The sequence below is a fragment of the Motacilla alba genome, chromosome 5 (genome assembly GCF_015832195.1).
Source record: "Motacilla alba alba isolate MOTALB_02 chromosome 5, Motacilla_alba_V1.0_pri, whole genome shotgun sequence".
Taxonomy (NCBI): domain Eukaryota; kingdom Metazoa; phylum Chordata; class Aves; order Passeriformes; family Motacillidae; genus Motacilla; species Motacilla alba.
The window spans coordinates 50,141,057-50,166,914 of NC_052020.1; the positions used below are offsets into that span (position 1 = coordinate 50,141,057).

At 39.2% G+C, this 25,858-nt stretch overlaps 1 protein-coding gene across 20 annotated transcripts in view; it reads left to right on the plus strand.

Moving 5' to 3' along the window:
• Positions 1–18,636, plus strand: part of EML1 (EMAP like 1) — a 124,013-nt gene extending 105,377 nt beyond the window's left edge. For all 20 annotated transcript variants that reach the window (XM_038139906.1, XM_038139901.1, XM_038139902.1 and 17 more), the window contains 13 exons: positions 71–166; positions 680–814; positions 2,323–2,422; positions 4,524–4,678; positions 5,938–6,063; positions 6,321–6,452; positions 7,767–7,834; positions 9,361–9,449; positions 9,976–10,073; positions 10,199–10,286; positions 10,471–10,566; positions 15,245–15,375; positions 15,675–18,636. In XM_038139906.1, the coding sequence (XP_037995834.1) occupies positions 71–166; positions 680–814; positions 2,323–2,422; positions 4,524–4,678; positions 5,938–6,063; positions 6,321–6,452; positions 7,767–7,834; positions 9,361–9,449; positions 9,976–10,073; positions 10,199–10,286; positions 10,471–10,566; positions 15,245–15,375; positions 15,675–15,800 (1,440 nt within the window). In that variant the 3' untranslated portion in view covers positions 15,801–18,636. The remainder of the gene's footprint in view (positions 1–70; positions 167–679; positions 815–2,322; positions 2,423–4,523; positions 4,679–5,937; positions 6,064–6,320; positions 6,453–7,766; positions 7,835–9,360; positions 9,450–9,975; positions 10,074–10,198; positions 10,287–10,470; positions 10,567–15,244; positions 15,376–15,674) is intronic.
• The last annotated feature ends 7,222 nt before the right edge of the window (positions 18,637–25,858 follow it).

Consider the following 25,858-nt stretch of genomic DNA (forward strand, 5'->3'; position numbering starts at 1 on the left):
TTGAATGTGTATTTATATGTTCCTCTTGTTGTTTGGATGATGCATTAATATTTCCCATGTTTTGCCTCAGAATGGAGGAAGTAGCCTGTGCTCTGTGGATGACTCCAATGACCATGTGCTTTCAGTGTGGGACTGGCAGAAGGAAGAAAAGCTGGCAGATGTCAAGGTGTTGCTATAAGATATTTTGTACTACTTGCTTGTATGTAGATCTGGTTTCTTATAATAAAATGTCTTTCTGTATTTAATTTTTTGTGCCTTTTTAACATTTTCACTGCATAAAAGGCAAGGAACATGAAGAAAGGGAATATTTTCTCTCTAAGATTATCCCAATAGTTTTGGTTTTTATAAAATTTTGCTGTTGTTGTAATTCTAGAATGGATTAGAAAATTTTAGGCAGCAATGATAGGAGATGTGCAGGATAAACATCCTAAACTAATCTTTTGGTAGGAGTTCTCATTATCTGACATGATTTTTAAGGATACATTTTGATACTAACTTATAAAGACATAACTTTTTTTTTTTTTACTACAAAGTATTCCAGTCTATGTTAGTAAATGAACAGCTCAGAATTATTCTTATATCAGAAGTATCAGTTTACCTAACTAGAGAATCATGTAATATTGTTTTCTTTCCTTTGCATTTTAGATTTTGATACAATGTTTTTCTTTTTCCTTCCAAGTGCTCTAATGAGGCTGTATTTGCTGCAGATTTTCACCCCACTGATACAAATATAATAGTTACCTGTGGAAAATCACACCTTTATTTTTGGACGCTAGAAGGGAATTCCCTTATTAAAAAGCAAGGATTATTTGAGGTAAAATAAAATATTTCTCTAATTTTATGTTTATAGTTATGATACAGCATACACAAATAAGATTCAATAAGGTTTGAGTAAATCAAAAGAAGTGATTATTATTAAACTTGAAATGTTGCAGAAGCTCAGGTGGCATTCATGGTATGGCACAGAAAAGCTTTTCCATGGGTAGAACTTCCACACTGAACTTTTGAAATGCAATTGCCCATTGTTCCTTGCATTCTTTTTCTTATATTCTTTTTGCTACATACCCCCACCCACCCACCCACCCACCCACCCACAACCTATGCAAAAAAAAAGTACCTTAAAACTCTCTGATTAACTCAGGTCAAAAAAAAAAAAAAAAAAAAAAAAAAAATAGAGAGAGAGAGAGAGAGAGTGTGATAGTGATAGAGGAGATTTTTATTTTGTGAGAGGAAAGGCTCCATAAAAATACATTGATATGGATTTTCTTCCCTTTTCCTCCACTCTGCTCTGCTCAGACATATGCACATATGTCATTTAAATACAGATTGAGCTGGCCACTATTTGGTAAATATCATTTTAATGTCAAGGTTTTGATTTGGTTTTGTTCTTGAATATAGACTAAGCAGTACAGCACTTGCATGCGCAACTGAGGGATGTTTGCAATGACTGCAGATAACTCCAGTGACTGCTAGTTAACTGCTTGTGGAGTTGTGGCTCTCAAGGATAGTCAGAACAAATATTTACAATGTCAGTTAATATAGTTTGTGTAAAATCGGGAGGAGATGCTAAAAGAATGCATTTAAATTTCGTTACATTTTATTTTTCATGCATTTTAAATGGATTTTTCTCCCTCTTCTGGCTCTGTTGGTCTTGATGATGGTTAAAGCTGGTAAAGGGTGGTGGTCCTAGCATAGAACAGCACTTAGTTTGGGGGAGAAAGATATCATACACATAGGTTGTCAACAAGGAATATATAATGTCCTTAGAAGCTACCAGTGATGTTTTTGTTCCCTTACACATTTAATTGTTTTGTTGCTGTCAATGTCTTAAATGCAGGAGTTTCATTACTGAAACCTGGGCTTCTTTGAAGAGATGATTCCTTACTTCTTACACTATGGCAAACCCTCTAGTAATATTTTTTTTCTCCTAGAAACTTTGGAGTTAAGAATTATAGTAATTAAGCTTGTTTGAAGCTTTGGCCACTTCTAAAAACTTCAAGTCTTTGGCATTCTGCAGTAGTTGGGGAATTGGGTTTGTGTCAGAACAGTCCTGGTCATGTGTTACATGTTGGCAGGCCTTCCCACTCACTCTGTCCCCAGCTTGCAATTAAAGGGTTACAGGAGTGGGCCACAAACCTCAGCTGATGCATCTTCTGCCCTTGCACAGATTATTCTGTTTAGACTGTAGGAATGTGTTTAACTCTTGTAGATATTTAAGTGATAATAGAGCTCTGTAAGACTAAACTAAATTAACCAAATGCATAAAGTTAAAATCCATGGGTTGTGTGTTGCTGTGAGTGTATATTTTTCATAACCATGCAGAAACAAGAGAAGCCAAAGTTTGTCCTGTGTGTGACCTTTTCTGAAAATGGTGATACTATTACAGGAGACTCAAGTGGAAACATTTTGGTATGGGGGAAAGGTAAGACAAAATTTCACTATTCACTTCCATCTTAATATTAGAGTGTGAGTGTAGACTTGAGTGTAGAGCTTCATTTCAAGAAGAATAAAATTTGTTTTATCTTGAGCTCTTTCCCAAGACCAATCCAGCAGATTGTTCCTGGATTCTTTTCTACAAGAAGCTAAAGAATATCTGTACCTAACTGCTAGAGCACAAAATTCTATCAAATGTGTTCTCTGTGGTCAAATTCTGAACCACAGAGCTATGCCCACATCTGGGCCTTTTACTGATGTAAGAGATGCCAAGAAAAGTTCTTTCTTTAATTACTGTAGAGACAGAGACATTGTTAATGTAATTGATGATCTCCAGTCTCCTATCCTGTCCCTCTCTACTGTTTGCAGAAATTATGCCTATTGACACACGCTTTTAAAAAGACAATAAATAGCAGTATTTGTTTTCCTAGGAAGTCAAGCTAAAATGTATTCAGATCTAATTGAATTCCTCAGCTTTATTCCAGAAGAACAGATGGATAGGAAGAACTTCTTAAAAAGCATTTTCTAGTAAGAAGAGATCTTTTTTTAGGCAGCAGAAGGCAATGCCTGCCAGAGGGCAAACAGCAGCCAACATCCTAAATGTGTACTTAGTGCCTGAGATGCCATGCATAGGGATAAGGAGAATCCCTTTAAGGAGGCCTTATTAGTAAAGGAAAAAGGGATATGGATGACAGCTTTTTCCTATTTATTCAGTGCTTTCTCCCAAGATATTACTCAAAGGGATAAGAACCTGAAAACAATACAGAGTCTCAGTTATACTGTAGAACCTTACTGAGCTGGTGTTGTAGATCTCTTTTTCATCCAAGGACTGTCAGTTAATTATCTCCTTGGCCAGTACACTGCTGGGGACAGGGGTGGATATGGTGTTTGTAACTTGGCTTCTCATTTATTTCCCTTTCCTTTTTCCTATGATAATTTAAAGCAAGGCACTTCAACACTTTTCCTTCTAAACTGACTTTAGAAATTGCACTGTCCCATGTCCCTGTTCTTTATTGTTATTTTGGACTGCCGGCAGACAAGGGAGACAGGGGCAGCGCACTGCTCAGGGGCCAGTTTGCCATCATGCTGATGGACTAATTTCTGCCTTGACTGCAAGCAGCCTCTTCTGCCCTTTCTCCCAGAAATAAAAGGGAATTCTCTGCGTGCTCAAAATCTCAACTTCTGCCAGCTCTTTAGGGTTGGACAAAAATGTTTTTCTTGTTTTTCTATCTCAGTACAGTGTACTTGCTCTGCCTTCACTACTTTTGACTCAGAGCTCTATGTGCAAGAGGGGACTGCTTCCACCAAGTCACAGTATACTTAGCAAAAACTTCTCTTAATAGAAATCAGTTGTGCCTGACACAGTATATCCATAGACATGGATGAAGGAAAAGGCAATTGGTTTTTCCTAACTTCCATCAGCCCCTCACTTGTGCTAAACATCAAGTTAGCCAAGCTTTGATGCAAGGTGCACATTTCAGTAATAGAATCACCAGTAATCATGTATTTGTACTTCATAATTGTTATAATTCACCAAATTAGGGATGCTTAATCTAATGTAGTTGGTTTTGACAGTGTTGAGCCTAAGAAGCTACTTGAACAAGCCAAGTTCATCAGTAAATAAGTACAGGCTCCTCTGGAGAGTGATCAGCACATTCTGCCAGATATACAAGGACCTCTAGCTTAGTCAGATTTTGGTACAAGTTCAGGATCTGGAGGCTGTAGAATATCTTATATCTGGAGGATAAAAGTGACTGGGTTATTGTTTTTTACTGATAAGTTGTGTAGTGCTACTGCAGGTCAAATATGTCAAATTATTTGCTTAAACCTCCTTGAAAGGTTCAGTTAAACCTACCTAGACTAAGTATGTCTATTTTCATTTTTGGGATGGGTAGAATATATCGTAAAATGTACTAATTCAGCATCTTCTGTGGGTCTGTGTGTTTTGGTCCAGCATTCCATGCCCACTGTTGTCATTGTATAAAAGCAATCCTTGAGAGAGAATAGAGGAATAGAGAAAAAAAAAATGGGGGTAAAGGAGCTCTTAAGCTGAGCATTTCAGTAGTAATGCATTTTTTTCTTCTATTCAGGTACCAACAGAATAAGCCACGCAGTTCAAGGAGCACACGAGGGTGGCATCTTTGCCCTGTGTATGCTGCGAGATGGCACATTGGTATCAGGAGGAGGAAAAGACCGAAAGCTGATATCTTGGAATGGAAATTACCAAAAAATTCACAAAACTGAGGTGATATTGCCTATCTTGAAATGACTCTGCTACTTAAAATAGAATTCTATTGTCCTCTGAGCATCTTTTTAATAATTTTTTTTCTTATGGATCTGTATTCTATGGGAAAGCAAATCAGTGTTAAAATACAGTATGTTCATATGCTGAGTTGGAAGGGACCCATCAGGATCATCAAGTCCAACTCCTGGCCCTGCACAGGACACCTCAAGTTTTCAGTCCTCAGATCATTCCTGTGATTGCCTATTCATTAACATATTATTTCCTTTCCAAGGTCTGTGGCAGCTGGATAAGAAATCTTGTGTATCTTTCCATATTATTTCTTCCTTTCTTTGCATTTAGTAATGTGAAGTAATGTTTAACTTCAGAGTATTACAGTATTGAAATGGTTTTATACATTCCTCTTTACCAAAATGATGTTAGATTTTTTTTTAGGGTTTTAATACTTAAGGTTTTTCATTTATTTCTTGGTTTATGTTGTTGTTTTTAAAGTGTAATTTAAACAAAATTTGAAAATTACTCCAGCTGCTATGTAGAAACTTAGAAGATTAAAGCAGAATTTGTTTGGACAGAACTCCTTTTACTGTTTACATACTGAATGTAAGAGAAGAATCAGCAGAAAAGTCTTAGGAAGGACTTCAACTCTACCGTATAATATTAAATAATAATTAAATAATAATACTATATAATAATGATAATATTTAATTTTGCAAATATATATGCAACTGGCATGTCTCTTTTTGTTATCCAGTTTTTAACACAGTACAAGGGACATGCTTGTTGTGCTGTTTCTAACTGTGGTGTCCTTCTTTTTTCTCTTATTTGTTCATATTCTGGTATTCCTTGTTATTTCACATCTTCCCTTAAACTTTATTTTAGAGATTTGCACTGGCTCTTTCAAAGCTAGGCTGCAAGTAAAGAAACATTCACTGCCAGAAAATGCTCAGAGTAGAAATGCTTAGTCTGATATACAGCTGCAATTAAATACTATTGAATTAACACAGCATGAAGGAGCCTTTTGTGTTTCTTGAAATACTTGGTTTAGCTGAGTATTCTGTACATAAAAATTTCTTGTCTTGCAGTATTACAGAAATTACTGAGCTGATGCAAGTTGTTATAAAGTTTTGCAAGACAGGCACATGTATTAATTTGTTTCATTGCTTTGCTGTGCAATATTTATTAAAACACATTTACTGCTTTAAAAATGGCAATACCTGACAAATTGTCTGACTTACCTATCCTTTTGTCTGTTATGACCACAGATTCCAGAGCAGTTTGGTCCAATAAGAACAGTAGCAGAGGGAAAAGGGGACGTTGTATTAATAGGAACCACCAGAAACTTTGTCCTACAGGGCACGCTGTCAGGAGATTTTTTCCCGATTACCCAGGTAAGCTGGGTTTCCTTGCAAGAACACTTTTAAGTGTGTAAGAGCAGTAAATATCCTGTTTAAAGTTAATTTTCATAAATCTGCATCTGATTTCTTATTACAGTACTTTCAGCAATAAGAATAGTTATAAATATGTATCTATCTAGAGCTAACATATTTTTGGAATGTTTTAATAGTTTGGTCATTTTAATACTGTTTAAACATGTTTAGTTTTGATGGCCTGATCTTCTTGTCTAAAAACATCTCTGCTTGCATAGGGCCACACCGATGAGCTTTGGGGACTTGCAGTCCATTCCTCTAAGCCTCAGTTCTTCACATGTGGACATGACAAACACATTACTCTCTGGGATGCAACCACTCACCATCCTATCTGGAACAAGATTATAGAGGTATCAATTTATTAAATACAACTCTCCTGTTACAGGAAGTCTCTAGTCATTTTGGCTTTTCTTAAGATTATTGTTTAAAAATACCTTAATATATTAACTTGAGGGGAAAAAATAATTTAATTTTAACCTATTTTTGTCAAAGAGATCAATGTAAAAGCTTTTTAATGTAGCTATTCTAAGTACAAGTTAGATTAAATGCACTGTTTTTACCTCTTCTTTATTCAATGAAATATCTTTGCATTTGCTATGAAATTATACTTTAAAAACATTAGGAAATTTTCTTTTCTGGAATGCTGTAGTGTATTAGAAGCTGTGCAGAGAAATCCCGGATCTCAACAATTCTCTGAAATTTTCTTTAGAGTTAATAATTCTTTTAAATTAGTCATTGCTTCTAATTAATGAGAATATCCTTTCCACCTAGCCTCTAGGGCTAGTAATGACCAATTACTAAAAACGTCAGCAGATTTACTGAAAGAGCTACAATGTGATACTGTTTTAAAATACACAAAATTAAGGACACAAGCATTTCCATGAGAGGGATCACTGGACTGGGTTTTTTGCTTGCACTTTAAAATTATGTTTTAATGGTATAAGGAAAAAAAAAACTATATTGGTATTTTCTACTATAACCTGAAAAGTTCTGGACCTCATTCTTTGTAACTGGACAAATATTAGAAAGAAAATGCTTACCTTGTTTTTAGGCATATGTTTAAATTGCAAGAAAAACACTAGATTTTTACAAAGCAAAATGTTTTAAAATTGCACATCCAAATAAGAAACTCAGTTTATGCCCTTAATCTCCCACTGAGCTTCAGCTTAGCAGGTGCTGGAAAAAGGTCTTGGTGTGTGTAGGAGTTAGGCTTTACCCCTCCTGCAAAGTGCCACATACCTTTGTTGAATAAGGGACTTGCTTGTCCTTCAGACTGTAGGTAAACTGAAGCTGAAGCTTTGAAGCTTAATTCTAAGGTCAGCTCTAGTTTAAGAAGTTATTTTTATCTCCTATTTCTTTGTGATTTGTTAGAAGCTGCCATTGCCAATGTTATTGCTATGAAATCACTCGCCAAATTATTTTTAGAGTAAAGAAAATAAAAGTGTGGCCTTGTATAGAGGAAAAATAAGTTAATTTGATAATCTTTCAATTACTTAAAATGCTTTTTTTCCTCCCAATTTTGTATTGAAACAGAAAAAATTACCCCTAAAAATCAACAGGATAGTTTTACTGTGTTCCAGAGGCAAATAATGGAATTTTATTTTTGTTATAACTTGATAGCATGGACTGGTAAAAAAAGCATGCTTCTTTCTGAAACATTTCAGGATCCAGCACAGTCTTCAGGTTTTCATCCTTCAGCATCTGTTGTTGCAGTAGGGACACTAACTGGAAGGTAAGAGGTGCAGAGCTACACCTTGGGCACCAAAAGCCACTGATTTTTCCAGCTCACATCCAAGCTCATGTAGATGAATGCAATGACACATCTTCATTCCCTATTGATTTCCATTGAATGTCACAGTGAAATTTATTTGTATTGCCTTATTGCCTAGAAACCCTAGGCTTGGTCCAGCAGCCTGTGTTTGCTGAGTGTTGCATGAACAAAGATATGGTTTCTGCCTGGGAGAGAGACAGTGTAGGATCAGTGGGAGGAGGACATTTAGAGAGGGCAGGAAGTCTAGGTTAGCTGTGAGACCAGGCATGGGAAGTACTGTCACCATACCAGTGACCTAAATGTTAAATCTTTGTGTCCACTGGGAAAAAGGAGAGGCTAAAGGGGGAATCTGATGTAGTGGAGGGAGATTTCCTCCAAGGCCTTTAGGGCTGCATGGAGAAAATCACATAGAAAAATTCTGTGTGTTAGAAAATGTAGCGAGTGGTTCATGATCCCTAATGCAGTGACAACCAGAGAGGCTTTAAAGAATATGGCAAATGTTTCACTGTGCTAGACATAGTGTAAAAATGCGTATTAAGAGACTTGTTCTGCTTGCAGAGTGTGAGGGATAAACAAGGCAGAGGAAACTGAGGTGCAGGAGAATATTTTAGGCAGCAGGTTGAGCCCTTGGTGACATCAGTGGCAGCTGCTGGGTTTGTCTGTGGTTGTCTCTCACAGGAGGGACTGCCTTTGCCTAACTTCTCCCTCTCCTTTAATGTCACTTGAGGGCAGGCTTGGCTGTTAGTACTGAAAACAGTTCCAGTTCACTGAGAACATACAGGAAGCTTGTAGGTTATGAGGCAAGCTTATTTCAGATTTTATATCAATCCTAAATAAAGGACTTCCTTTGTTACTGAATGTACTTTTTTTACTAAATAAAGTAAAACAGAAGGAGAAACTTTGAGAGGAATTCTCTTTGTCTTTCGTAATCTGATGCATGCCTGGAAATGCAAATTTTTTCTTTGTCCTTTCTACATGTTTTCACAAACTAATTTTTGGTTCATTAAAATGAATCAATTAAATTAAACTACTAAAAATAATGAATTAATTCACTCTAAAATAAATTAATTCATCTCTTTCTTCTATCAGAAGAGAATAGTCCTGATGCTTGCTTGTGTTTCCCCTTGCTCTAGGATCTAATGCAGCCATCAATTTAAACATCTGCATAGCATAGAGGAATGTCTTTAAAGGAGGAGGGATATCACAAGCAATGCTTATTTTATTCTTATGCATGACGTATTAAAACATACTAAAATCTCAAGACTGATATTGGGGTCAATGCCCGTGCATTTTTACGGTTAAAAAAGATGTGAAAGAACCTATCCTTGTGTTAAAGTAAAAATAGACCAAACTGAGTAGCAGTTGCTGTTTTTCTCTTCTTGGTGTAAAACTTATGCTATTTTGACAGGAGAAAAGTTGGTCAAGATTACAGTAGATTTAAATTCCTTTTGGAATGATTTATTGGCCTCTTTCTGTGTTTACAACAGGTGGTTTGTGTTTGACACAGAAACAAAAGACTTGGTCACTGTACACACAGATGGAAACGAACAGCTGTCTGTAATGCGTTACTCACCAGGTTTGAGAGCATTTATTTACTGGGGAAAAAAAGGCATTGAATTTTTTATTAAATTAGGGGTTGGCTTGTTTTATAATAAGTCCCCTCTTGCCACACTGAAGTTGAAAATAAGTGTGCCATGAAACATTGGCAGGACTTTATGGGTGGTATCTTAAGCTCTGACTTTGTTTTCCCTCCCTCCCCAACATGTTCAATATGGTTTCACTGCGAAGAAGGGGAAAAAAACAAGACTTAACTCTGCTGGTTATTGCAATTGGGTTAGCCCTAAATGGACTATAGGTGCTTCCTAAAATGTCATGTATTTTTAACAGTAATATTTGTTAGTATTAAATTCCTGGGGTTTAGTCTTGATAGATACATCAATATGCAACTGGAAAATTAAAAATAAAATTTCATTTAATAATTTTTCAGTATCAAGGCCTTTAAAAACAGTTCCTCTTGTCTGTGACTTTTCAAACAAACTTTTCAAAATTAGCCTAAGTTCTTTCTTACAGGAATAATTGCAGTTTCACTTATGTGTTTATAGATGGAAACTTCTTGGCCATAGGTTCCCATGACAACTGTATTTATATATATGGTGTAAGTGAAAATGGAAGAAAGTACACTAGAATTGGCAAATGTTCAGTAAGTAACCTTATTTCTCCTGGTTCAGTATCAACACCCAAAGTGTGTTTTGTAGCACTGTATTAATACTGTCACATCGTGGCACACTGTTAGTGCAGCTAATACAATATGTTTTCTCTTTGTAGGGTCATTCCAGCTTCATTACTCATCTGGATTGGTCTGTCAATTCACAGTATCTTGTGTCAAATTCAGGAGACTATGAAATCTTATACTGTGAGTAAGAATTATATTTAGTCCTTTTGTGCAAAGTTCATGAAGTCTAACACAGATTTAAAATTTAAATGAGACCATATAACTGCCAAGATCAACCATATGTTTTAATTCATCTGGTGTAATCAGAAATCTATACAATTTGAGAATTAAATATGTTGTTATGTGGGTTTTTTTTCTTTTCTAGGGATCCCCTCTGCTTGTAAACAAGTTGTGAGTGTTGAAACTACTAGGGATATAGAATGGGCCACTTATACCTGTACTTTAGGGTTCCATGTTTTTGGTAAGTACATTTCCTCTTACAAGCTCTTACCATTCTTATTAACAAACACTTGGAATGCCAACTTTTGCTTATGAAGCATGACTATTCATAATTCAGGGGAAAATTCAGAACTTCTGTTATGCCATTTTTATTACAATCTGTCTTCTTATTTCAATCCAGAAAGACTCTGATTTAATATTCTTGCTAGCTTCAAGTACAAATATCATATTACAACATAAGTGGGAGATAAGGAAAAAAATCACATACTGCCCTTTCTGTCACAGTAAAGCAGCTTCTCATAATGTTTAATTTAAAGAACCAGTTCTGTGAAATTGTCATGTATTTAGGCAGTTACTGGGTCGAATCCCTTTACCAGAACTGGTTTCATTTGCTCTGGTTACTGTGCAAACACAAAATGAATTACAGTCTCCTTCATTAAGAACTTATCATGTGTTGTGATCCAGTCTGTAGCAATTAAATTGAGTGAAAGAAATTCAAAAAGAAAAACATAACAAAATCCAATGATTTTGTTTCCATGGGACTTCTCTTTTGCCGGTTTTGAAGGATCTACTTTCCCCAATGTAATCTGAAGCTTTGTACTCATTCTACAATATGTGCAGGACTGGACAGATGGTTACAAACACTGAGTACAAGAAGCTTCAAATTCTTGAGTCCTCAAGAGGAAATAGGAAGCCATGGTAGAAGTTCAGAGAAGAGTCTGCTTTAGTATAAGTGGTAAACAAGGAATATTTGCACCCGTGTTTCAAGTAGAAGAGATTGCAGTGATGTGTTTGAAGGCAGACAGAAAGGTCATGGTTTCAATTTTCAAGGGCCTGAAGATGCTGTGGCAGTAGCAGTATGCTGGGAAAACACCTTCAAGTTTCCTACCATTTAGCTGACAAGCAGTGCCTGGATAGCACTTGGATATCACAGCACGCAGATGTAGTAAAAGCAGGAAATCCTGGAAGACTGGCTGCATGTTGACGTGTTGTATTTTTCGTTTGAGGGATAGAGGCTCTTATGGAACTATTAAAATATTTCTGGGGTTTGAGTACACCCTACACATAGTTGCAAAGCTACAAAGTCCTTGCATTTAGCATCACAGGTTCAGATACTCTGAGATACTAAATACTCTATGTGAGGGTTCCTTACTTTTTAGTTCAGATTCCTGCAAAATACAGTGCTCTTAGAATTTGGAACTGCTTTTGATACATAGAGAGTCAGAGGAGAGAGGCATGTCACACTTGAGAGGGAATCTCCCTCTTGCAACAGATCAGCTTTTTGAGCCAGAGCATGGGACAAAATAATCTGCTGAGGGAGGAGGAGACATGACACTACTAAAGCTGAAGTGTTTCAAAACCCAATGCTTTTAAAAATATTTCTTTATACTACAATTTGATGACAAACCCAGTTAGTGCCTACTGCTTTCAGTAGGGAAGGAATAGTTTGGAAAGTTCAATTAAGTCAGGTATTTTCAAATAGTATTTAACTGTGATGAACCTTCGTATCTGTACAAAACAGTTGCATGTAAAAACTGTAAAAAACATCTGGTTAGTGTCAACTTGAGACCATTAGTACTTATTTTCAACACCTCATAGAGAACAGGCAAAGTACTGAAAAACTGGAGAATGAAAGCAATAACTGCAGGGTCATGTACATACCTTCAGAGCCCATATGGAGAGGCTAAAGTACAAAGTGAGTGGCTAGAATAATGAATTGAGGAAGCACATAGATGATGAGTTGGAAACCAGTCTATTTTTATTCAAAGTCAATCAGTACTTTAGGGGCCTCAGAGCAGCCAGTTAGAACAGTCTTCCCATGCTTGCTGGGATGGCCTCACTGGACACAGAAGCCGCAATCACAGCATCCAGGATGTGTGGCTTCTAGTATATTGATTTTTCAGTATCTATGGCTGACTGAAGCTAGGGATATTTTCTCTCTCTGGTAGAACCACATAAAAATCCCAAACTATGCATAGCACACCCACAGCTCAGCGTAACCAATGCAGGGGGAGAAAGGAACTCTGGTCCCTTGAACACCTGTCTTTGAGCATGGGAACAGATTAGTCAGTCTGGAAGTGTTCAGAGATGATTCAACTGAAAGTCAATAGCATCTAAAGAAGTGTGCTTGAGGGAGGATGTTTTAGTGATACAAACACATAAATGTGAAGGAGCAAAGAGTTTAAAACAGTTACTGATCTATAAGCTCTTTCAAGAGCCATGTGCTGCGGGATACACAAGTAAGGTATCAGTTCATAGCACATGCCCAGTTTTGAAAAAAATAGTGTTTGAGGTGAAGGACAGCAACAGAAGAAATCTAAGATACTGTACAAAGCCTGACAACATTGCAAGCAAAGCAGAACTCAGACTGGTTGGGTTCAAAACCAACTAGAACACTGTAAATGGATTATTATGTTTGAATATCTTTATTAATAGCATGCATGATAAATCAGCATGTAAAGTTTGTAGGTGGTGTAAAGCTGCAGGATTAACAAGTTGTCTTGAGAAACAGAGGAGTGTTATGAAAAAAGGAAGGAATTAAATGGAGTCAAAGAGGAGGCTCCCCAGTAGAATGGCAGAACCCAGTTGTACAAATGCAGAACAGACGAGAGCAGATCTGCACAGAAAGACCAGATTACTTTTGCATACAAACTGAACATGAGTCAACAGCATTATGCTGTTGTAGGAAGGGGAGATACATTAGTGAGATGTGTAATGAAAAGGATGCCATGCAAAATGTGAAGCAATCATCCATTTATCAGTATTGGCTTCAGTCACAGCTGGAATGGCTGCTTCTGGTTTTTGCACACTGGACCAACAGATAATGTGCTGACTAGCAAGAATAATTAATTATCCATCTAAATATTGTTCTGGGAGAAGAGAGGTAATGAGTGACTTTTAGAGAAGAGAAGGAAAAAATAGCATGGCATCAGCCTTCAAATGAGAGAAAGGAAATGGTCTCTTTTACAGGTCTGCAGAGGATGGGAAAAAATAAGGACTACTTTTTCAGCAAGGGGGATTCAATTTGCATGTTCATAAAAACTGAGTGAGGCACTGGGATAAATTTTGAAAGAACCAAGAGATTCAAAGAAAAATCCTGCTATTATCCTTTCCCCATTTCAAAATGGCAGTCTTGTTTCTTTAACCATTTCCTTCAGGGGTTACTTGTCCTTCAGGGGTTATATATCCAGCTTGTCACAGTGACCTCTTGGGAAGACTCCTGCTTCTTTTCAGCTAGCATTTGATATTCATATAGCCTCCTTACTGTCAAAGCGGATATTTTAAAAAGCCTTTCTGTGTCTCTTTGTTCTGCATATTTGTAATTCCAGGAGTAGCAATTATCATGTTTCTTTGTAGCTTCCATTTCCTTGGGCCTCTTTTACTATCCCTGATCTAGCAATCTGGTGTTTCCACACCCATCAGGAAAGTCAAGAGCAGTTTACAAATCAGACTTTGCATTTGATTTACAGCAATTTGTAATTCCTTATGAAGATATGGAATGACCTCCTTGTAGTGAATTGCTGTGCAGTGATACAAAGGCTGTATTTGAGAAGAATCCCAGTGACTGAAGGACAGCTGTTCCCACAGTGCATGGCAAATGCCCGCTGTGGGGTTAGAAGTATCCCAAAGGAGGAACTGAAGTGTGCCTTGGGAGTTCTTAGAGGAGTCGGAACTCTCTCACCCTGAGCTGCAGCAGCAGCAGAGGAGGAGCGTGCCCTCGAGTGGGCAGGGCTGCAGGGGCACACTGCAGAGGACAGGTGACACAGGGACAGGCATTGAAAGTGACAGAGCCAAGACACAGCAGGGGTTTTGCCAAGTCATAGTGGCAGAACACACAGTATAACTGAAGATGACAGTGGTCTCTGAAAGCTTGGTGCCCTTTATGTTGAGTAGGGATTAGATAAAATCTAAATTAGAATATCATAACCAAAAAAAGCCTGCAGTAGTGCATACAAAATCCTGACGCTTCAATAACTGGGTGGATTTTAGTAAAATTGCAATTTAGTACAGGCAAATATTCAGAGGCTTTGAAGATGTGGTGCACAGATTTGGTGTCTGCACTGTTGACCTCACAGTTTGATTTTAGGACACTACTTCATGCAAGAACAGCAAAGCGTACAATATGTGGGGAAGGAAGAAAAGTACTTTCAGTAGAACAAAAGCATTTAAAAACCTTATAGTAGGTTCAGTTCCTTTTCAAGGGATCATTAATTAATAAATAATAATTTAAACTATAGAATGTCTTTTTTCATAGACTGTAGACTTTAGTAATATGAAGAAATTACTTTTGGATCATAGTCTAGTCTGAAAAACATACCCATGTAATATGAAAAAGGTCTGTTAACTCATACATAAGGAGAAGGGAAAATAAAAGCAGTAACTGTTACTTTTCCACATAACCGTATGAAAATTCTTTTAGGCTTAGACACACAACTGTAATTCAGCAGATTCTATCTTCTCAGAGTACAAAGCACTTTGCTGACTAGAGGGAATAAAGTGGGGTTTTTTTGTGCTTGATTACCTATTAGGATTTGGACTTCAGATGGTGTGGAAGTACACATTCTGACTCAGATGCAGTTATTTTTATTGGTTTTTCTTTTCCTGAAACAAGTCATCCTTTATTAAAATTTTAACAGAAACTTAGGCTGTCACTTTGATTTCCTCTATAAAAGCCTTTAATTAGTCCCTCTGTGTTTCAGGTGTATGGCCTGAAGGTTCAGATGGCACAGATATCAATGCTGTCTGTCGATCCCACGGGAGAAAACTGCTGTCAACAGGAGATGACTTTGGCAAAGTACATCTCTTCTCATATCCATGCTCACAGTTTAGGGTAAGGTATTTGCCAAAAATTTACTTTTGTAGTTTGCACGCGTGCATTAAATGTTATTTTCCTATGAACAAAAAAAACCCAAACCCCAAAACACATCAGAACAGGAAGAATGGGAGTATTTATACATCTAAGGGATTTATTTAAAGTTGATTGAGACAACAATTACATTAAATAAAAGTTAATTTAATATTAAAATACTTCAAGAGAATGATGTGATGCCTTGGTTTCATTGTTGCATGAGTGTTCTCATGAGATGCTTTTATGACAGCTGCTATTCTCACTAATATGGTGTTTTCTAGGCTCCAAGCCATGTGTACGGTGGACATAGTAGTCATGTAACTAATGTAGATTTTCTCTGTGAAGACACCCACCTCATCTCCACAGGAGGAAAGGACACAAGTATTATGCAGTGGCGAGTCATTTAAAGGAAACATCAGCATGAACATACGCAGTTGAGTCGACCATGCACAGAACTTATGTATAAACTGTATATTTAAAACTTAACAGTATGTTTGCAGTTTAGCCTGGTCACTGTGATTTTTGTTTAAAAAATTCTTACAAACCTCAGGAAAATTAAGCCCTGTGCTGGTTACCTTATTCTGTCTAGTATTTTTTTTCATTGTGTCACACCTTGAGATTGATCGTTCTCTGTTGTACAATATACAATGCAGTACAAGTTTAATATAAGAAACGTGGCTTGACAGTTTGCAATACAGTGGTATCAGCAGAATGTGACTATCTTAAATGTTTTCTATAAACACTGCTAAACTGGTCACAAAAATGCCTTTCAAAGACTGTATATATGTGCTTATTCGTTTCACTATCTACACTTTGTACTATATATCTACTTATATAGAAAAATCTATGACAATGTCAAGGTACTGAACTGTTTCTGCTGGAGGCTGATGAATAGATACATAAAGTACAAACTGCAATGTAAAATACAAAAAATAGTGTTCTAGACCTGAAAATGTGAATGCTGGTAAATTTGCATTCTCTTGGTAACAGCACACTGTGGGTGTCACCCATGAGGAGTTGTGTTCCTTTTCCAATGAATCAGCAGGCTTTGTCCCAGTTTGACCTGAATTGCTCAGCAGGGCTTACAGATGTCTGTGTGGTTCAGGTAGTCCGTATGAATTTAAATTAAAAATCTTTTTACTTGTATATGAAAAATTTCTTTTTGGAAACAAACCAATAAAGCTTGGCCACATCCCCATTATTGGCTCATATATTTAACTAATATGTATATTAATCAGCATGATGCTATATTGTACATGTATAAGATTTTAGCAGTTCATAACAAATGGTAAGGCCATCTAGCTTTACTTTTTTATGCTTATGGATACTGTATATTTGTATTTTAAGACCAAGTAGACCAAGTCTGAAGATATCTTTTTAAGTGTACCATAAACCTACAGAGGGTAAAGGAAGACTTGGAAGCCTACATGAAATTTTAATGTGTAACTTCTGGCCCCTGTGTTTTGTGCATGGATGGGTATTTATAGTATGAAATAAGATTGTGTTTTGCAATGAAGTAACAGTGGAGATGGTATAAAATGGTTAAGAAGGCCTTATCAATGTTGATTGTGACACAGATTGAAATGTATTGTTTACTATGAGGAATGTATCTGAAGAATTTTAAAAGAAGAGTTCTAAGTGGACTCAAAAAAGGTAATATTAAAATTTTGCTTGTAATGGACGTAAATGTTAATTCTTTGAACTCTAAAGCACTGGCTGTTTAGAGTGATTTAAGTGAAATTGAATCAATAAATTTTGAAACTTTTTTATTACATCTCCAACCTCCTACACTGAAAGTGCAGGACACCAATAAACATGTATTAAAGTGAATTCTCAATGCATTCTTCTTGTTTAGTAAGGTGTCTTTGTTTAAGCATGATAAAGAGACAGGCTTTTAGTTAACAACACACATTTGTGATTTCTCTATTAGAGATGCATTTGAAAATACTTGGCAGTAAAATCTAGATTTTGGGTACACAATTTCATGTGTGCCCATGACCCTGAGGACATAATGACAATACATACCTGGAGAGTGAAACTCCAGCTTTGCAGCAGGGAAGGACACCCCACATACTCTCACCTACAAACTGCCTTGGTCCTGCCTCCCAGTACACATCTCCTGTTTCTGGGTTCTCAGCTGGTGGAATGTTGTTCCACTGCTCAGATTTATGCTCATGGCAAGAGCTCCTGAAAATTTCTGTGTTAGGAACTTGTCCTCAGGCAAGACCTTTGAAGGCCATGGTTTCAGGGTCACTTTAACCTGATGTTACCTGGCACTGTCACTGAGGGCACAGAGGTCTTGATCCTGGCCGGTTACTCTGATCCTGTGCGGCAACACAAGAATTATTGTGGCCATAAGCAGAACCCAGCTGGGACACAAGAACTAAGGCAAACAAAAAACCTGTTTCCTCAGTTTCTGATCTAGCTGTGCAATGTGAAAATAAATGGCCAAAGGAGCACTGGAACAACTGGTTCTAATAGTGATGTTAATCTCTGTCTTCTCGAAGTGTGCGAGGCTAAGGCACAATACCCTTACCCTTTCCAAGGTTAATCCAGTCATAAGAGTCCATAACACACAAGTGACAGGTTTTCAGTGTGTCTGGATGCTTGGTTATCTGCAATACCTTCTGTTGATTTTAATTATTTTTTTACTTGCTTTTGTAAATGGGGTGCTTTCAGGTTTTCTGCTTTTGGAACTGTAGGTGATTTGTCATTACTTGCAGCAGAAAAAACAGGAGTTGCAAATTGGCTTGGCTTGTTCCCTTTTATCCTTCCCACATGGTGCTACTCTCGGGATGTAGTAAAGCATTTGTGATCCCTTTCTTCATTTTAAACTGTTATCCTTTAGAAGAAATAGATGAGGAATACTGCAAGTTCATCCCTAGGGTTACTGATCAAAGGACTTTTCAACAATCCCATCCCATCTGTGCCTCTGCTGCTCCTCTGTTTTTAACTTTGCTGTTAAATGTGTCTTTGTTCCTCTATGAAAACCTGATAAACGTATTAGCTGAATTGGCAAATGGTGGGTAATGTCTTAAGCCAAATATCCGTTTGATGACTGTTATTCTCCTTTCTTTACCCAGGAAACTCTACACAATTTTGCCATTGTTATAGCTAATCTTCAACTCTCTTCTCTTCCATCCTTGTTCCTTTGTTCTTGCATTTATTTGCTTTCTCAGGAGTGTCTTCTTTTTCACTTTATAAGAAAATGAGAACAAAATAAAATAAAGAGTTATGCCCGAACTTTGTATATTTTATTCTCTCAAAAACACCTGAATTCTTTACCTGACACTCCGTCTGCAGCAGCTCTCTTTTCCTGCCCTACCATGGAGCATAAGACTGGTCTAAAGTCCATGGCTGAAGACACTCCTGGGCTTCTGCTTCTGTCTGTTCCCTCCCCTCATCCTGACTGCAGCAGGTGCAGTGTTGCTGAAAGAAGAGACTCATCTCTTCATGTCTTTTGTGTATTGCAATTGTCTACAAACATTCAGATACTCCCCTTCAACTTCCTTTGGTTTCAGTTCCCATTTCTTGCTTTTCTTCCCTTCATTCTAGCATTATTGTTCAGCTTCCAGGATTGCATCCATGACTGGCACGTGTTGCTGCCCTTACCTGCTCATAAAGCCAGTGCCCTGACTACCTCTCTGATAGTTTTGGGGCTGAAATGATGCATATCTGTATGATATCAAAACTACAGCCTTTTTCAACTTAATCCGATATGTACTATTTTAATTATTTCCTGAAAGATGATTATTGCATAAATTTTTCTCATAGTGCTCAGTTTTGACAAGTTGTTGAAACCTGAGAGGTATTAGCAATTTCCAACACATAAGCTCTACAAAAACTAGTCACTCTATTAAAAAAAAAAAAAAAAAGAAGGCAAAGAAGGAGATAAATGTAAAAGAAAATAGTTTTTGCAATGCTGGTGAATTAAAAAACACTACCATTTCAAATTATTTTTTAAAATTCCTTGTGGAGCAAATCAATTTTGTTAAAGTGTATTTTTTACTATTGTAATTAATATGGGGTTAGTTAATTCAAGGTCATATTTCCTATGTGAAATGTTTGGATGATTTTTATTCTTCAGAAGATTTAATATTAGAGGATATTATTTTCCCTCAGAATTATTCATGTTCAAGAGCTTGCAAGGGCAAAACAGCCCCATTTTTGCACGGGTTGGCATTTTTAATTTCTTCTGGTTCTGCTCAGGGAAGCAGGCAGTCTTTTTGCTCTGTTTTCTACTGGAAACAGGGCTGTTGACAGATCACTCAATTGCATCCTCAAAAAATCCTACAGATGGCAAGGAAAATGTCACTTTAATTACTAGTGGAAAGAACAGAATTATGGGAAGCCTGAACTGAAATCCTTTTCTCCCATTGCTGGCTGGGATTCACAGCTGTGCCAGGGCAGTCTGGTCACGGCCATGCAGCCCCAGCTGCAGCAGCCTGTCCTGCACAAGAGATGCCCCAAGCCAGGGCACCTCCTCACCTAGAAGATGGGAGATGAGGAGCCAGCTCCTGAGGGGAAGGACAGAACCACTCCCAGATGCCTGCTTGTGGATGGAGGCTGCTGGCTGAGTGAGGACACTAGCGGTTCATGCTCTTGCTGGGAGAGATTTATGGTTCTCCTTAGTCATGACCTTCTGCGGCAATTTCATTTTCCTTAATGGAACTACTTTGCCCCCTGAATTCATTAAATAATGGCAGAAGACCAAGTGATAATTTGCATGGAGGTATCAATGGCAGTGCAGCCAAAGCTGCCAGCTAGCTCTGAGTCCAACAGACATTTTTAGAGTCAGCACCAATAGTGATGGGCTAATCTTCAAAAGCCACTTCAGAGACCTGTGTCAGTCAGGATGGTTCACAGCGCTGTGGATCCCCCCATTTCCTGCCAAATGCAGAAGGGGCCTCCTTTCACCAGGGCCTGTCACTGTCACCTGGCGCTGTAGGCACTCCTTTGGACCTCACAATTTGTCTGTCTTGTTAGGAAAGTTTCATGTCTTGGACTCAAGTGGTTCCTCCCCACCATCTTCACAGAGGTTTGGTTCTACCGTCTTTTGGCTGACTACAGACTACACTAAAGTGATTCAGACATTTCTGGTTTTTTGTAGTGGACATATCCTTTCCTTAAAGGCTGCCTCTTTAGGTCCAGTCTGAGGTGCTGAGCTCAGAACCATGGGAATGGTGACCTGCTTTCTGGGTCTCTATGCAAGTGAATGGGTTTTTATCATGAGCTTGTAAGAGATGAACATTTTTAAAATCTGCCCTTTGGAATTACTAGAATGAGCATGTAGCCAGAGGGAAGCAAATTCATCTGCTCTGTGGATTCTGTCAGTGCTACATGAGCTACAGTTGCTCCAAATTCCAGGTTGTAGGATAAAGAAATCTCCTTCAGGCTGTTCAGTCATTATGGTTAGAAAGAAAAAATTAAAAAGCCTGGGTGAGTTCTGCAGCCACGTTAGATTATTGTAATTTGCTGTTGCCTTGATTTGCCCTTGCACTGCAGACATGTGTTGAAGGGGGAACAGTCTGCACGAGCCTGAAGAGAGCTCCTCTCTACAAAATCAATTGCCTGGCTGTTCTTTCTGGATTCAGTTTCTCATTGAGATAAATGTCATCATTTTAGGGTTCCTTCCTCCCTGCCCTGCTTCTCCTTTTCATCAGCTTTCATTGGCATTATAACATCAAATTCATGACATCAGTGTATAACCACAGGGAAAGTTTTTGCACCAGAGGTTCAAGTGTTTTGGCCCCTTTACAGCACCTAAAAAGAGCAGAAGCTGAGCGGTGTCTGAGAGTCTCTGTCTACAGCTCAAACAGTTGGAGAGTGAGCTGACAGGAGGCTCAGCCCAAGTGAAAAGCCCTGTGGCATTTCCCGTATGTGCGGCTCCTGCTCAGCAGCAAATGTGGCCACACGCAGCCTTGGCGGCCTGGAGAGCCCCGGCTGCCTCTGGCTTCGGGAGCACAGCATCCCCTCTGTGCCGACTCCCTCCCCACTGGTTTTGGGTGAGAGGGAAAGTCATCTTTGGCCTTGAACAGGTCCCCAGGGTCTGCCTGCAAGGCAGAGCTCCTCCCTGCTGCCTGGAAGTCTGCAGCTTCCTGCTTCAGCTTCCCTAGTGACTGTAAACCCTGCTCTCAGAAGGCATAACAGGAAAAATAAAAGTGCCAGTGAGCTCCTCCCTTTCCAAGAGGAGGCACTGACTATCTCCCTGAAAGCAAAATTGGACTCCCATCTTCACTGGAGGAAGTGTAACAAAATAGAATTAAAGTATATCAGCAGTCTATTTTTCCTACTTATTCTCTGCCTTTTCCTATATTACTTCTTTCCCTTCTTCATGATTTACTAATATTTATCCTTTTCATGCTATTTCATTTTCTCTCCTTTTCTTGTAAAAATAAAAATTCCAAACTTATTAATTCCTTCGTTTTTCTGTAGTTTCCATTTTCCTATTCCCTTTAGCATCTGCTGTACTCTTCTGCTACCCTTGTCTTTGTTCCACTCTCTTCTCATCCTTTCTTCTTCATCCCAGAACTGGGATGAATTGCTAAGGGAATCCAGGTACAGACAGTGAGTGACCCCACCATGGCTCCTTTGGGCTGCCACAACAAACCTGAGATGGAGCCTTTGCCAAATGGTGTCAAAGATGGTAGAGATGTAGTGATGGGTGAAAACCCAACATCCAGGACTGAACCTCTCCGAATTTTGGGAATCTTTGAATCTCACTTTGCACCTGAAATTGGAAATCATGTTCTTTCTTTCTCAGTGAAGTGTCTGTGAAATTGTACAAATTCATCTTTGGCAAAAGTTCTGAGTAATTTTTCTGTCTGAGGAACAATTCTTTCTAGGAATAAACGCATATATATTACTGGATGTGATATAATGAATTGATATAATTAATTCCTCTCAAGGGTGACTTTCACAAGGCTAAATCCTCCTTGCTTAGGAAAAGCCTTCCAATAATAAGTGTGTAAACTACTGTGGACATTTGTTTTCCTTGAAAAGAGGTAGTTTTGTGGACAAGTCCACAGGAAAGTGCCAGAGTTTCAAGAGAAAGCTCTGAGCTGGACAAATTCAGTGGGGAAAAAATGACCACAAGACTCTTGCTGCGCCAGCCTGGACATGGCATGGAGTGTCTGAGAAAAACGGCTGGATGACCTTGAGCTCCCGGTAGGAGGATGTTTACAGAGGATGTTGCCCCAGGCTGTGTGACTGCATAAGGAGGGCATCCTCTTCCTCCTCCTCCCCTCCTAACATGAAATCTCTGAAACAAGGAACAGAGCAGGCCCCAGGGCAGTTATTGCAACAGGACCCAGGGGCCTGGCAGCAGATCCATCAGGGTTTGCCATGCAGGAGGTCTCAGTGGGAAAGGTGCAGTGTAGGGACAGCACTTCTCTTGTGCAGGTCTTTGATGGGCTCTGCAGGAGAATTTGCAGTTAGGGAGAGGTGCAATGGGAAGAGGGAAGAGTGATGGAGTCACTCACAATGAGTCCAGCAGGATGGAGACCAGCCTGATGGGTCAGGATTTCCCCTTGGGTAAAGAGCAGGTGAATTACCAAGAGTACAGTCAAAGATTATGTATCTGTCAATACAAATTACCAGCTTTAAGTCTCCTAGAAGACATACAGTTCTGATTGCAATATAATGTCAGATTTGTCCCAGAAAAGCAATTATTACATGGTCCAGTCATGTCTTTCTGTCAACACAGTGATCTGCTGGTCAACCAGTGAATGTTGATAAGGAAGCCTCGTGGATTCTGATTTTTAATGCTGTTCTATTTTTGTGCTGTTAGTGGCCAGCAAGATTGCTATCTGTCTTTCCTCTCTTGCTTCTTTTTGTAAGAATAAATAAAACAGCAAATATAATTGTCTAGTCTAGTAACCTCACTGCATTTCTGCATCACTTCTCAACCACCAAATGGGCAATTAAGTCTCCCCTCCCAACCATTTGCAAGGGTAGATGCTGCACAAGTTTATATCCAGTGAGGTGCTGCAATTTGCCCAGGGACAGAGAGTACCTGTGCTCAGGAGACAGTGCAGGTAGAGTGGTGAGTGGCAGAAGCCACCCCTGTCCTTACCCAGTGGTTTGCAGTCCCTTGTGGGCAGCTGCCAGGGCTGGATGTGTCAGTACTGGGGCACATCGTGGCTGTGGTTTCAGCTCTTTGTGCCCCTTTGTGCTGCGCAGCCAAGGTGCACAGACAAAAATCTTTGCAGAAGACAGTTTTGCTTCTATAAAACTAAACATTCTAGTTTTATATCTCAAATATAGTGTGATTTGCATAAATTTATTTGCCTGTTTGATTTGTGCCTGCATAAGCCTATCTTGAGGAAATTATATTTTCAAAAAACAGATTATCAGTGAAATTACATATGGATTTCCTATTTTAATCAAGTCTTAAATTCTAGTATTACAATAAAACTCTACTTTAATAAGTGTCCTCCCTGCCTTATGCTGTCTCCCATATGTCCCATGAGCTAGTCAGTGACCCACACTCTAAAGGATTAGTCAGATGATAGTAATAAGAAAATAGGTTTTATTTTTGCTCATTATTTCTTCATATGCTTACTACCTTCAGCAACCTCATCACAAATCACGTGAATGGGTTTCTCCAAGCCACTGTCACTTGGGGGAGACTGCATATCAGATCTGTGGTCTGACACAATTGTTTCTTTATACAAACAACATATATTGTGCCTCCTAGGAGATTTAGGATAATTAATAATAGGAAAGGACTGTGAGTTTTGGTTTCAAACAAACAAGGAGGCCTCTTAGATACAAGGGAAGCAGCTTCTTTAGGAGACCCTCTCTATCTGAAGTGGGCTTAGATTCATTGGTGGGAGCGCTTGGGAAGAGGATGAGCAGACCTGCTATGGGACAGGGAAAACATGAGCTGGGAGTTGTGCTTTGAGGCATAGAAGTGGTGGGGGTTTCCTCCCCCCAGCCCTTCAGTAACTCTGTCTCTAATTATTTTTTTAACATATTAATGATCATTGAAAATAGCAGATATCAGATATGTATTAGCTACCAAGAAACAAGCATGGCCTTGAATAAAAGACATATACATGATTACTGCCATGGGGTTTGTTGCTGACATATTTTTGTTGTTGTTATTGTATATTTTATTTGGTATGGAGCTGCAATGGACAGCAGCAAAGCTTGACAAGGCAGTGGTGAAAGAGCTCTGTAGGGCATGAAATTTATGGGCTTGATTTTTGCAACATTTATTCTGGTGACATAGGTTACCACTACAGTAAAAGTAAGTGTTGTATTGGCATGACTATATAAACTTTTCAGAGAAATTGAAATAAAAATGTAAAGTATTTATGTGGAAAATGGCCCTTATTGCTTTGGTCTTCATCTCCTGCACATTCTGTGCCACACCTGGTTGCCTCCTGTGCAGTCCCACAGTCTGCTCTGCACCACGGGTACCTTCCCCTGAGCCTTCACACAACTTTGCACCATAGGCACTGCCCAGAGCCTACCTTCCCAGCCACCCTGCCCAGAGCCCACCTTCCCAACCACGCTGCCTGCACCTTCCCAGCCACACTGCCAAGAGCCCACCTTCCCAGCCACACTGCCCAGAGCCCACCTTCCCAGCCACCCTGCCCAGAGCCCACCTTCCCAACCACACTGCCTGCACTTTCCCAGCCACACTGCCTGCACCTTCCCAGCCACCCTGCCCAGAGCCCATCTTCCCAGCCACACTGCCTGCACCTTCCCAAATCCACCCCCACACACAGAGACAGGAGCTGCGGCTCCCTTGCCCTTCACGGCACATGCGGGTGGAGGTGGGTCTCAGGGAGTGATGGGGGCGGTGTTAATTGGGACACAGACACTCAGAGGGATGGAGGAGAGGGCCAGGAGCCTTTTCTGCTCCAGACAGACCATGTGAGCACACGTGCCAGCTGCCTGGAAACCCACTGCGTGCTGTTGGATTACATGGTTGTTTGGGGGGTTTTGTGTCTAAACTGGGTGATGCAGAACTGGGAGAGATCAGTGGGAGCTGATCCACAGAGAGTCAGAGTGAAGAGCCTTTACTGTTGAGAAATGGCAAACAAGTCATGGTGACCTGTGTATGGAAGACCTGAGAAACAACTGCATAATTTTATCTGGCAGATCCTTGAGGATATTCAAGTGATCCAAATTTCAACATAATCTTTTTTTCTAATGGGTGATGCATGGCAGGAGGTAAAGAGACATGGAGATGGGCAAGGGAAGTTCCAGGCTCTGGACCTCGTGAATATCATCACCCTGTGGTTTGGACTGCTCAAGGGAGTTGGCAGGAGGTGACTGGACGGAAAAGGGCAGCGGATTAGGGAGGGGACCGGGATGTGGAGTGGGGAGGAGAGTTGGGTGAGAGAGACACAGGACTTGGAGGCAGCCCAGGGTTCCCAGGGTGGGTGGTGGGAAGGTGTGTGGAAAAAGGAGGAGGCTGAAAACAGGGCAAGAGAGCTCGCAGGGACACTCG